We start from the raw sequence: 12,810 nt of genomic DNA on the forward strand, positions 1-12,810 counted from the left end.
TGGGACTTACTTTAAACGCGCGTTTTTTTACCCCCGAGAAGGGGTAACTGTCACCCCCCAAGTAAAAGCAACCAACGGTACAAGTTCAAATTTGAAGTAGACAGTAAGTAGAACCTAAAACCAGATTTTCATGCAATTCGAAGTTGACTCCGAAAATTACACTCCAAAACGGTCATTTACTGGGCTTGTGATGTTTATTTGTCCCGATCTACAACCCTAAATCCCGATTTGTTTTTGCTTATGTACCGATTAAAAACAAATCGGACCTGGCAACACTACTGACCATAGAGACTATGAAGACAATGAAGACTTTAGCGAGTCACGTGACACATCCTCATATGTACCCGAAACGGAAATAGAGTCTGAGGGAGGGGAAGAGGAAACTATTATTCCAATTTTTAAGGTAATTTTTTAATACGACATATTTAATCAGTTCAAAAAAGTATTGGATAAATCCTTATTTTAAGTAAAATACAAAATGACAAGTAGATACTTATTTTAAAAGATATTGCTCAATGTAATTCTTTATTTATTTATAGACATTACTGATTGTGTGTTATTAATTTTAGACCATAAACGTAACTTGCCCTGAATCAACTTTAACAAAGGACGAACCCTCGGAAAAGCCCCATATTTCTAACGTAAGTTAAAGAATTATTAGGTTAATAATTATTAGCAGTCATTGGGAATCCCTTGTCAGGGCCGCTCTGTCCATACGTGATATAATATATAAGTGATATATATTTATGAAAAGGCGCTCCGGGTTTTTGGCTAAATAACAAAAAGCGCAAGAACTATCTTAACCTTTAACTACACGCGCATCAAGTTATAACATAACTACACGCGTGGCGTACTTTATACGCCACAAGAAAATACACTTAAAAACAGCGGATTTGTTTATTTTTTTTTTGAAGAAATACATTTAGTTGTTTGTTATAAACATTATTCGGCATCAGTGAATACTTGGAGTTCCTTCTCAGTAAGCCAATTGGGATTTATAACTGGAATCATGGAATAACTGGATTCCATGATAAATAAAATTACTAATAATTTTTTTTTAAATGTGCTTTTTTTACAGGAGAAAAAGTATTGTTTATAAAGAAAAATATATTTTGTGCCATAATGACTAAAAAACAATTAAAATATGTACTTATATTACTACTTAGATTATTATAATCGTGGTGTATATTGACCACCACCGGAAACAACAAATTACTGTCCACCTATTATTGTCCACCAACAAACTTTAAATTATGATCTTCTCAGAACGCCGATTATAACGAAACTAAAACCAAATTGTAAATCACATTCCAGTGACAGGTTAGATAGATAAACAAGGTCAAAAATTAAATTTTTTAATATATGTGCAGTAGAATTCTTATATCTGGCGTACAAAATACGCCAGCGCGTGTAGTTAAAGGTTAAATACATAATTTACGTTTATGCACGAAAACATCTTTGTCCTCCTTCAATAGTCAAGGACAGCATGCTTAACCATTGTTCCCACTAGCCAGAAGGGCGGATTATGGATTATGAACCCAGAGCCCAGCAATAGGCCAGCGTCATTTACCTGTTATTTATGATTGTCGTTCTTAAACGTGCATAGTTAAAATTTTGTGAAAAGCGGTATATAGGCCAAGGTAGATCCTCTCAAAATAGTCACAATTCTAAAAAAATTTTAACAGCATTATGCGTACTTTATTTTGTAATTATTCGTTTAAGTACTTGAGGGGAAGTGGATCGGTAAGAAACAAATTTTGAATGGGGGTCGGTGGGGGTGGTTTATAGGGGTGGAAAATTTGCCTTGCAATTTCCGGCTTAGGTTCGCATTTTTTCTAATAATATTGAACGTAAAAGTTGTAGGTATTAAAAAATCAAACAACTTTTGTTCTATGTATTTTTCAACATAACCTCAAAATTTACTAGAAAAACGCCAAAAACCACTTTTTTATGTTTTTCGGTGTAACTTTAACAAAAATTATTTAAATTTAAGCAAATTTGGTGGAAATATACCTTTTTGCATCTAATATTTTTTTAAAATTTTTTAATGGCGAATATCGAACGGTTTCCGAGAAATTTCACTTTTTCATAAAATGACACTATACATTCAATCGAAAAATTTGGTAGCTCAAATTGAGCTTTTTGACTTTTGTAGGTAGGCATTATCTTCGATGAAACGTGTACTTTCAAATGAAAAAAAAGGGCACCTTAAGAGAGAATTTTTTTGGAAATCGCAAAAATCCGAAAAAAAACGGTTTTTAGGTTATAGAATTTCAGTGATCGTTATAATTTTGAAGTTATTTATTTAAAAAGACGTAAGTTTTCACTCTAATGGCATATAGAATATCCCACCAGAATGAAAACAATGGGAACCTTCTCTGGTTACACCTCCGAGGCTTCTACAATTTGCCAGCCATACGGATGCTGAGACTAAGGAAGATGAGGGAATTCTACAATTTACAATTCACGTCCCATCTGCTCAGCACGGTAAAGTTCCAACGAGAATGGTTCCCTTCGTACTCCAACAGAGTAAATGTAAATCAAAAATGAATAACCACTTTCAATTTCGTTGCAAAACGAAAATACAGCCGAACCATATCCTAGTCCAATCAGAGAGTGCTGCAAGCACCTCTACCGGTTTCGAAACTTATTAGTCTCTCATCAGGAGGCACATATGCTGCTCTCCCCGATCCAACCAAAACAAACCCCAGCGTGCACTCCCGAATTGCAACGAACGAAATGGCATAGATGCCCTAGCGGCAACTGCTAGCAAAAAGACGTAAGTTTTCACTCTAATGGCATATAGAATATCCCACCAGAATGAAAACAATGGGAACCTTCTCTGGTTACACCTCCGAGGCTTCTACAATTTGCAAGCCATACGGATGCTGAGACTAAGGAAGATGAGGGAATTCTACAATTTACAATTCACGTCCCATCTGCTCAGCACGGTAAAGTTCCAACGAGAATGGTTCCCTTCGTACTTCAACACAGTAAATGTAAATCAAAAATGAATAACCACTTTCAATTTCGTTGCAAAACGAAAATACAGCCGAACCATATCCTAGTCCAATCAGAGAGTGCTGCAAGCACCTCTACCGGTTTCGAAACTTATTAGTCTCTCATCAGGAGGCACATATGCTGCTCTCCCCGATCCAACCAAAACAAACCCCAGCGTGCACTCCCGAATTGCAACGAACGAAATGGCATAGATGCCCTAGCGGCAACTGCTAGCAAAAAGACGTAAGTTTTCACTCTAATGGCATATAGAATATCCCACCAGAATGAAAACAATGGGAACCTTCTCTGGTTACACCTCCGAGGCTTCTACAATTTGCAAGCCATACGGATGCTGAGACTAAGGAAGATGAGGGAATTCTACAATTTACAATTCACGTCCCATCTGCTCAGCACGGTAAAGTTCCAACGAGAATGGTTCCCTTCGTACTCCAACAGAGTAAATGTAAATCAAAAATGAATAACCACTTTCAATTTCGTTGCAAAACGAAAATACAGCCGAACCATATCCTAGTCCAATCAGAGAGTGCTGCAAGCACCTCTACCGGTTTCGAAACTTATTAGTCTCTCATCAGGAGGCACATATGCTGCTCTCCCCGATCCAACCAAAACAAACCCCAGCGTGCACTCCCGAATTGCAACGAAAGTGGTTATTCATTTTTGATTTACATTTACTCTGTTGGAGTACGAAGGGAACCATTCTCGTTGGAACTTTACCGTGCTGAGCAGATGGGACGTGAATTGTAAATTGTAGAATTCCCTCATCTTCCTTAGTCTCAGCATCCGTATGGCTTGCAAATTGTAGAAGCCTCGGAGGTGTAACCAGAGAAGGTTCCCATTGTTTTCATTCTGGTGGGATATTCTATATGCCATTAGAGTGAAAACTTACGTCTTTTTGCTAGCAGTTGCCGCTAGGGCATCTATGCCATTTCGTTCGTTGCAATTCGGGAGTGCACGCTGGGGTTTGTTTTGGTTGGATCGGGGAGAGCAGCATATGTGCCTCCTGATGAGAGACTAATAAGTTTCGAAACCGGTAGAGGTGCTTGCAGCACTCTCTGATTGGACTAGGATATGGTTCGGCTGTATTTTCGTTTTGCAACGAAATTGAAAGTGGTTATTCATTTTTTTATTTATTTAAATTTCGGTTCAAACTTTGTAAAACATATTTGTTAACATTATTTATAATAATTTTAAGTTATTATTTATAAACAGTTTTCAATTATTTAAACACGTTCAGTTAATAAAACTATTGTTTAAACAATATTTTTGCATAAAATTTTTTTTGCAAAATTGACATTTTTGCTTGGAATTTTTTTTTGTATTTAAAAAAAAACAAATCGAAAGTACTCTATGCAATTTTATGAAAAAGGCGATAGATTTTGAGTAAAAATTCGTTGAAAATTTTAATGAACCAGTTCCAAAAAGAAGTAGGCACAAATAAATTGATCAAATTTTTTTTGTAAAGTGCACGTGTAACAAGTTTTCATTTTTAATTTTGTAATTAAAACATCTGTACAAAATTTTGAATAAAAAAAATTAAAATTACGTTCTTTTTTATTTCTACGGTCCTGAACACATAAAAACCTAAAGTTATACTAGTCTACCACTTTTTAAAATTTTCAAAGAATTTTTACTCAAAAGCTATCGCCTTTTTAATAAAATTGCATATATGTAATACTTTCGATTTGTTTTTTTAAATACAAAAAAAAATTTTCCAAGCAAACATGTCAATTTTGCAAAAAAATTGTATGCAAAAATATTGTTAAAACAATAGTTTTATTAACTGATCGTGTTTAAATAATTGAAAACTGTTTATAAATAACTATGTTTACAAAGTTTGAACCGAAATTTAAGTAAATAACTTTAAAATTATAACGATCACTTAAATTCTATAACCTAAAAACCGGTTTTTTCGGTTTTTTTGCGATTTTCAAAAAAATTCTTTCTTAAGGTGACCTTTTTTTTCATTCGAAAGTACACATTTCAACGAAGATAATGCCCACCTACAAAAGTTAAAAAGCTCAATTTGAGCTACCAAATTTTTCGATTGAAATTTCTCGGAAACCGTTCAATATCCGCCATTAAAAAAAATAAAAAAAAATATTAGATGCAAAAAGGTATATTTCCCGGAATTTGGTTAAATTTAAATAATTTTTGTTAAAGTTACACCGAAGAACATGAAAAAGTGGTGTTTGGCATTTTTCTCGTAAATTTTGAGGTTATGTTGAAAAATACATAGAACAAAAGTTGTTTGTTTTTTTAATATCTACAACTTTTACGTTCAATGTTATTAGAAAAATTGCGAACCTAAGCCGGAAATCGCAAGGCAAATTTTTCACCCCTATAAACCACCCCCACCAACCCCCATTCAATTTTTTTTTCCTCCCGATCCACTTCCCTTCAAGTACTTAAACGAATAATTACAAAATAAAGTATGCATAATGCTGTTAAATTTTTTTTTATCTCGAAACAGGATCTACCCTGGCCTAATAGGTGAAGGCGCACAGTAATTTAATGCACAAGGGCGCCAAGTGTGTTTGGCGCGGGCCTGTCCCTTGTAATTTTTTAATTAATTTAAATTGTTTAAATTTAGTTTTAAAATGTACTTTTTTACAGTCTTACTTTTAATTTTTTTAGATCGAAACTAATAATTCCATTGTTGCCCTTTCACATAGAAAAAACAGAGTTTGGGATAGAAAGAATTTCTGTCCAATTTGTTTCGTAGAAGTGAGTCATTTTGCAAGACATTTGGAAAGAAATCATGCTGACGAAAGTCGAGTAAAAAAGATTTTATCTTTTCCAAAAGGATCTAATGAAAGGAAAACCTTATGGGATTCTTTACGCAAGGAAGGAAATTTTCATTTGTTTAGAGAAGAAAAAAAAATGGTGGCTGTTCGAAGGCCCACGGAAGCCCAAGCATTAGACTTTGACCATTTTGTTGTTTGCGAAAACTGTTCTGGGGTGTACAAAAATTTTTTTTTCTATAAGCATGCTAAAAAATGCCAAGAAAAACACACTGGTACAAAGTGTGGGCGACTAAATGCCTTAACTCAATCCCAAACATTTTTAGCGGCTTCTCGCTGCCAAAACAGTTTTTTATCACAGTCAAGATTAAAGAAAGAGGTATTTTGCATTATGAAAGCAGATAAAATAAGCGCCACCGCAAAAAATGATATTTTAATATGTTTATTCGGGGAAAATCATCTTAAAAAACATAAAAGAAAGCAAATTGTAACAGTAACGTCCAACAAAATGAGAGAATTAGCAAGACTTTTGATTGCTCTTAGAGAGTTCACACCTGTTCAGAACCTAATTGATGCTATGAAACCAGAATTATTTGACGATTTAGTTACGGCCACAAAAGTAATTTCGGGATTTAGTAATGCCGATAAAAGCTTTAAATCTTCATCATTAGCACTTCATATGGGTACCACTTTAAAACAAGTATGCGATATAATTAATCGAATGATTTTAAAAAAATCCCCATTATTTACCTTTAAAAACCCTAATGAGGAAAAAAAAAGCATTCGAGATTTAAAAACATTATTAGAGACCAGTTGGGCCAATGAAATTTCTTCATTAGCCCTTAAAACAATGAAAGAACAGCAATGGGAAAAACCCCAAATACTTCCGGTGACAAGTGACGTAATTAAGTTTAATAATTTTGTCAAAAATCAGTTTGAAGACAGTGCCAAAAAATTAAACAAACTTTTAGAAAAGGAGGGGAAACAAAATGACAAAAATGATTTACTTCCTTTATATAAAACCTTAGCAAAAGGAATAATGGCCCTTCTTTTAATACTAAATAGAAACCGCATCGGTGAGATTCAATACCTTGAAATTTCTACTTACAAAAGATCATTTGCGGAGCCCAGTGTTCAAAAAGAAATTGCTGAAAGTTTAACTGTTTCAGAAAAACTATTGTGTAGAAACTTTAGAAGAATTATTACAGGTGGAAAAGGTAGCAAACCTGTAGCTATTTTAATGTCTCCTTTTTTAAACGAGAAAATTGAGCTGATGATTAAAATAAGGGAAAAAATAAAATTAATTCCAGAAGATAATAAATACATATTTGCAAATCCAAATTCGTCGAAAGGTTGGTTTCATGGAACAAGTGTAATTAAACAATTTGCACAAAACTGTGGGGCAAAGGATCCCAACTCTCTAACTTCTACCAAATTTCGAAAACAGACTGCAACAATTTTACAGATTATGGACATTAATAATACTGACATGGAACAATTAGCCATTTTTATGGGCCATACAAAAAAAACCCATGAAGAATGGTATAGGTAAGCCAATCTTGTTAAAGTGGTTTATTATTATATTAGCATAATTAATAGTTGTAATATTTTTTAGACTTCCTCAAGATCTATACCAGACTGCAAAAATAGCCAAACTAATGATCGCTTTGAATAAAGGTGATGTTAATATTTACAAAGGAAAGAGCTTAGACGATATCAATATAGAAGAAAATGACTACTTGGAAATTGAAAACATAGAAACAGAAGTAAATGAAATAAATGAAAAAGGTAGAATTAGTGTACTCGCATTGGTAATTGCCTAAAAGTTTAATAATCCATTTTTTAGAATTAACAGAGCCTACTCATTCTTGGAGTCCTAAAAGTAATTTTAGCGATGTAACCGACGAAAAGATTGAACAAGCTAATAAAAATGGTAGGTAAAAGATTATTATAAACGAAGTCTTAAAAAATCATTACAATAAATGTTATAAATGAAAAAAAAAGATGAGTAGCTCCTAACTCTTAAAAGCAGTTTTCTACTTAAAAGTAACAAATAACTAATTATTATTAATTTGCAGAAAAAGTTTCGTCGAAGGGTAAAAGAAAGTTATTTACCGATGAAATGACGCATCCAATGCAAAATAATAAAGGTAAAGCAGTTTTAATAAGAGTATATCGAAAAAATGCATGTATTATTTGATTTTTTTAGTTACAAAAAGAAAGGAGGTGCCAACTACTGAAAAAACCGAAAGCACTTCAAATGGTAATTTCTTTAGATAACTATTACTCTGCTACTCGTAATACAATTGTTTTAATTTAATAATACATTTATTACCTAATAGGATTTAAAAAATATTTATTCGTAAAAAACTTTAATATAATAATTTTATTTGTAAACGGACAATTACCTGTTTTTGTTAAAATTAAAAATGCTTTCCAAATTTTATAACTAATTTACGGCATATTTTTTGTTACAATTTTTAAGTATTATTTTTTTTCTACAACCGTGTTAAAAATGCAATTTTTTGCACTCCATGCGTGCGTTAAAAATGCTACTTTAAGGCACTAGTGCTTTAAAATATTTTTAAGGCACTGCAGTTCGTATTGAATATAGACAATTTTGATGTAATGTCAAAAAATATAAAAAATGGAATGTCAGTCAAGTTCAAGTAAAAGTTTTTGTAGATATTGTTCTGTAATTACGTTTGTAGAAAAAATATTGTATGATATGCGTGTTAAAAAGTACATTTTTAAGGCACTCATGTGAATTGCAGAACTTGCTATAGCTCATTCTGCAAACTTTCACATGCGTGCCTTAAACGTGTAATTTTAACACTTATATCATAAATAACTATTTATGTATTAACTTTTTTTAGCGATTGCAAGGCACCGATGGACCGAAAAGGACAAACAAACTATGCTTAAATACTTTACAAGATTCATAAAAGAAAAAAGGGTTCCGAAAAAAGCAGACGTACAGAAATTAAAAAAAAATAAAGCTGGAGAAAACTTTCAATCAATTGATTGGGTAAAAATTAAAACGTTTGTTTACAATTCTTACAGAGTGTAGTTTTTGTGAAGTTTTTTATTAAATAACGTGTTTTTAAACATTTGTGTTTTAATTCGATTTCGTTTGATATATATTTTTCGGTAAAAATTCATTTAATCTAGCAAATCAGATTCTTAACAAAAATATGATTAATAAAATAGTATCTTATATTATATAAAATTCTTGTGTCATAAAGTACGTTCCCAAACTCCTCTGAAACGGTTCGACCGATTTTTATCCCCCTAGATGATAAGGGTTGTCCACCCCTAAAACATTTTTTGGACTTGTATTTTATTATCTTTTTATAATGTGGATTAAAAAATACATACAACTTTAAATTTTTTCATCGCACAAACGTTTTTTTTTCCAACTTAGCGGTATTAAAGAATGGCGGGAGCCCTTCTTTAATCCAATACAAAATCCCACCGAATACAACCAATACGTAATCAATAATCTGGTGAAAAGTAGCCTTCTGACAAAATATATCAGTCCCGCGATTCTGCTTCTCGGCTACACGATTTACGCCGTCTTTAAATATGGCGGACAGTCGTTCTTTTTGAATCGCGGCCCTGGCTAAAATAAAGTTCAAATGAAATTCCTTTAGTAAATTATAACAAAGCAATGTTGCCGGGTTTTGGGTCTCGCATATAATGTTTGATCAATCTGGGTCTCGGATGGACATACAGCTTACATACAGTCTACCTGTGCGCCGCCTATGATGCGTTTCTATGAACTAAATTCCATATATTTTGCGATAGCAAACAGACTTCCGAGTCCAAAAAAAATTTTTTGTTGATCAGTTTTTTTGGATAAGTTGGACCTTCTGCAACCGATATACACGATAAAACCATGCGAGTCCCGCTGAAGGGTCTCGCATGGTCAAAACGGGTCTCGGACGGTGCGCAGCATATGGCAAAATGGGACTCACATGGCCGGTGTGTACGTCTATATATATATATATATATATATATATATATATATATATATATATATATATATATATATATATATATATATATATATATATATTCTCTAGGTTCTACAGTTCGTATAATATAATCTAGCGGTATTAATTTTAGTTCTTCACTGAATTCTTCAAAACGTTTTTTGTGAAACATATGGTCTATAAGCAGTTCCATGCCTTTAATACGCTCCATTATATAAAAACTTTAAGCATAAATGTCCACAAATGATTTGATTGTAGGTTTGATACTGATGGTTATTATAGAAAATTTTTGTTTGTGCACCTAGATATTTAACAAGTTCTTTGGTCGGCTTCAAATTTACAAATGAATCGAAATACTCTACGTCGTTGTTTATCTTTCTATATGCTACCCAATGTGTTCCGTTGTGTGTTGATGCATCTAGATTAACTATTGCGCATTCACGTTTTCGAGGACCGTGTCTAGGCAGAGTGTCATTCATGAAAACACCTCGAAAATGTGGTATTTTAAGTGTTTTCGCGTAATGCGCAATCTCTAAGTCGTACAGCGGACGATTGGGTAGCTTTATTGGAAGTTTTTTTTCAGATACAAACCGAATCCGCCTCTTGGTTTCTTACGCAGGTACAGACCTGAGCCGATGTGTTCCATCGCCTTAGCAAACCATACGATGCACGATATGAAGATGGAACAGAGGTTAAAACAAGTGGAGCAAACATTACAGGGTATAGTACATAATATTGATCTATTGCGCACACATGTTGTAGATGTAGATGCTGGAAGTCGTTAATAAGAAAATGTCTACAGAAAAGGAACAGGTGGTGAACGAATTGCATAAACCAGCACGAAAAAACTATCCTCGTCGACGAACAATAATAAACGGAATCGATGACTTGTGGCAAATGGATTTGGCCGAAATGCGTCCTTACGCACACCAAAATAAAAATTATAAACTAATACTAGTCGTAATTGATTGTTTTTCAAAATATGTGTGGACACGCCCTCTAAAGACCAAGACTGGCGAGGAAATTACTCAAGCATTTTCGGATATTCTCACCCATACTCGACGACTTCCGAAGAACCTCCAATCCGATCAGGGAACAGAATTTTACAACAGAAAATTTCAAAATTTAATGAAAAAACACGACATTAATCATTACAGCACTTACACGATTAAAAAAGCCGCCATTTGTGAAAGAGTCATTAGAACGTTAAAAGCAAAGTTGTACAAGTATTTCAGTTTACATGGATCATACAAATGGTTAGAAGCTCTACCTGTAATTACCGAGGAATACAACAATAGAAGGCACAGTAAAACGGGATACAAACCATCTCAGGTCAACAAATCCAACGAAAAAGCTATTTTAAACAAGAGTTATAGTCATTTAAAAATTGCTGGCCCAAGAAAATATAAAATTGGTGACATTGTGCGTGTCTCAAAGACAAAACATTTATTTGAAAAGGCCTACACGCCCAATTGGACAACGGAATTATTTAAAATTTTAAAAGTTAAGATAACAAATCCTATAACGTATTTGCTCGAAGACATGCAAGGTATACCGATTAGCGGAGGGTTTTACGAAGAAGAATTACAGAAAACATTAAGCCCTGACATTTACTTGGTTGAAAAAGTACTTAGACGAAAAGGCAATAAGATGTACGTGAAATGGCTCAGTATGGACAGCAAACATAACAGCTGGATTAACGTTAATGACGTAGTTTAGGAGGATCTATCTTTTAATCCGCCGCGTAGCAATACATTTTTTGCAAAGAGGTTGTTATTACCACAAGGAGTAGGGGAATATAAAAGAACTCATGCTTCAGTATCAATGTCAGTAAAAGTGAACATGAGCTCTCAAGATAGTGGGTATTCTTCAGGTGGCTCTCAAGATAGTGGGTATTCTTCTGGTGGTTGTGAATTTAGCATCGATATGCCTAACAGCGAAGACTATAATCAAGAATTAGATAGAGCTTTGGAAAATTATGAGGCTGCCGCCAAATCAGAAGTTTTCTACCTGCTTGCAACAAAATACACGTTATCGGGCTATGAAGTACAATGTGGTATAATCCCTGCAAGATCATTTTCGCCTGCAGTGATTTTATCTCAACAATATAAACCTACCAGAATATCACTCAGCGCATACGAATGGTATTCCTTTATTTCAATCATCACACAACAACTAATTGATTTTTTCCAATCAACTGATGACCTCATGCACCCAACTTTTCCATGCGAAGAATACTGCACTGTTACCCCGATAGTTTACGATGATTGTAAATTCATTATTGTTAAGAAGCATGGTGTGGAGTACTATATGGATGAAGAAGAAGTGAAGCAAATTGTTGAACTTAACACCAGTGTGATATCGCCTCGTATGCAGTTGTTAGAAAATTTGAACTTTTGTGAATATTATTATAATGTTTTAGATTTTTGTAAAAATGCTGTAGATAGTTTAAACCCCTTGCAAATATTGTATGCGTTTTGTTCTATAATGTCAGATGATATGACAAATAATGCTCGTAGGGAGTTCATTTATTTTTATAAAATTAAGGTAATTAATGATTTAAATAAATGATAAAAATTGCAAATTTGGAGTTTTATTTCACATAAAACGTGACGTTTTATCGTAAAACATATAAGATTCACATAAAACGTAACGTTTTATCATAAAAAGTATAAGATTTTTATTATGATGTGATGATAATATGAGGGAAGTGTTCATAATACAACAAATAAAAATGTCTACATATATCTTTATTAAAAGAGAGAAAGAAAAACATGTATATATATATATACACTTATTTTTTATAATATAAAAGAGAGAAAGAGAGATAGTAGCTTATGGATATTCGACACTATCATTCGTCTCAAAAGAATCAATATTACTGCCTACTTCAGACTTCTGGTTCAGAATCATCAAACCTGTTATTTCTAGGCATTTCATGTAATGCATTAACGCAAGACTCGTAATCTTTTAAATCAAATAAAACGTGTGTAAAGCAACTATTGCACCAATAATATGGTTGCTGATATACGCATTCAACGATCTCATCAGCA

The 12,810-nt window shown here is 33.3% G+C and overlaps 1 protein-coding gene across 1 annotated transcript; it reads left to right on the top strand.

Annotated features, from left to right (window-relative positions):
• Window positions 1-283: 283 nt before the first annotated feature.
• Window positions 284-8,855, top strand: LOC126892699 (uncharacterized). Its single transcript, XM_050662332.1, has 8 exons — window positions 284-403; window positions 570-641; window positions 5,656-7,310; window positions 7,378-7,550; window positions 7,609-7,695; window positions 7,841-7,912; window positions 7,972-8,025; window positions 8,639-8,855. Exons 3-8 carry the CDS (start codon window positions 5,902-5,904, stop codon window positions 8,830-8,832), a joined length of 1,989 nt encoding a protein of 662 aa, XP_050518289.1. The 5' UTR covers window positions 284-403; window positions 570-641; window positions 5,656-5,901; the 3' UTR covers window positions 8,833-8,855.
• The last annotated feature ends 3,955 nt before the right edge of the window (window positions 8,856-12,810 follow it).

Source organism: Diabrotica virgifera, chromosome 9 (genome assembly GCF_917563875.1).
Source record: "Diabrotica virgifera virgifera chromosome 9, PGI_DIABVI_V3a".
NCBI lineage: Eukaryota > Metazoa > Arthropoda > Insecta > Coleoptera > Chrysomelidae > Diabrotica > Diabrotica virgifera.

Excerpts from the sequence above, each read along its gene's own strand:
- LOC126892699 (XM_050662332.1), top strand. The coding sequence starts at position 5,902 with ATGGTGGCTGTTCGAAGGCCCACGGAAGCCCAAGCATTAGACTTTGAC. Across the intron at positions 7,551-7,608 it reads AAATGAAATAAATGAAAAAG|AATTAACAGAGCCTACTCAT; the intron begins GTAGAATTAGTG and ends TCCATTTTTTAG. Across the intron at positions 7,696-7,840 it reads TGAACAAGCTAATAAAAATG|AAAAAGTTTCGTCGAAGGGT; the intron begins GTAGGTAAAAGA and ends ATTAATTTGCAG.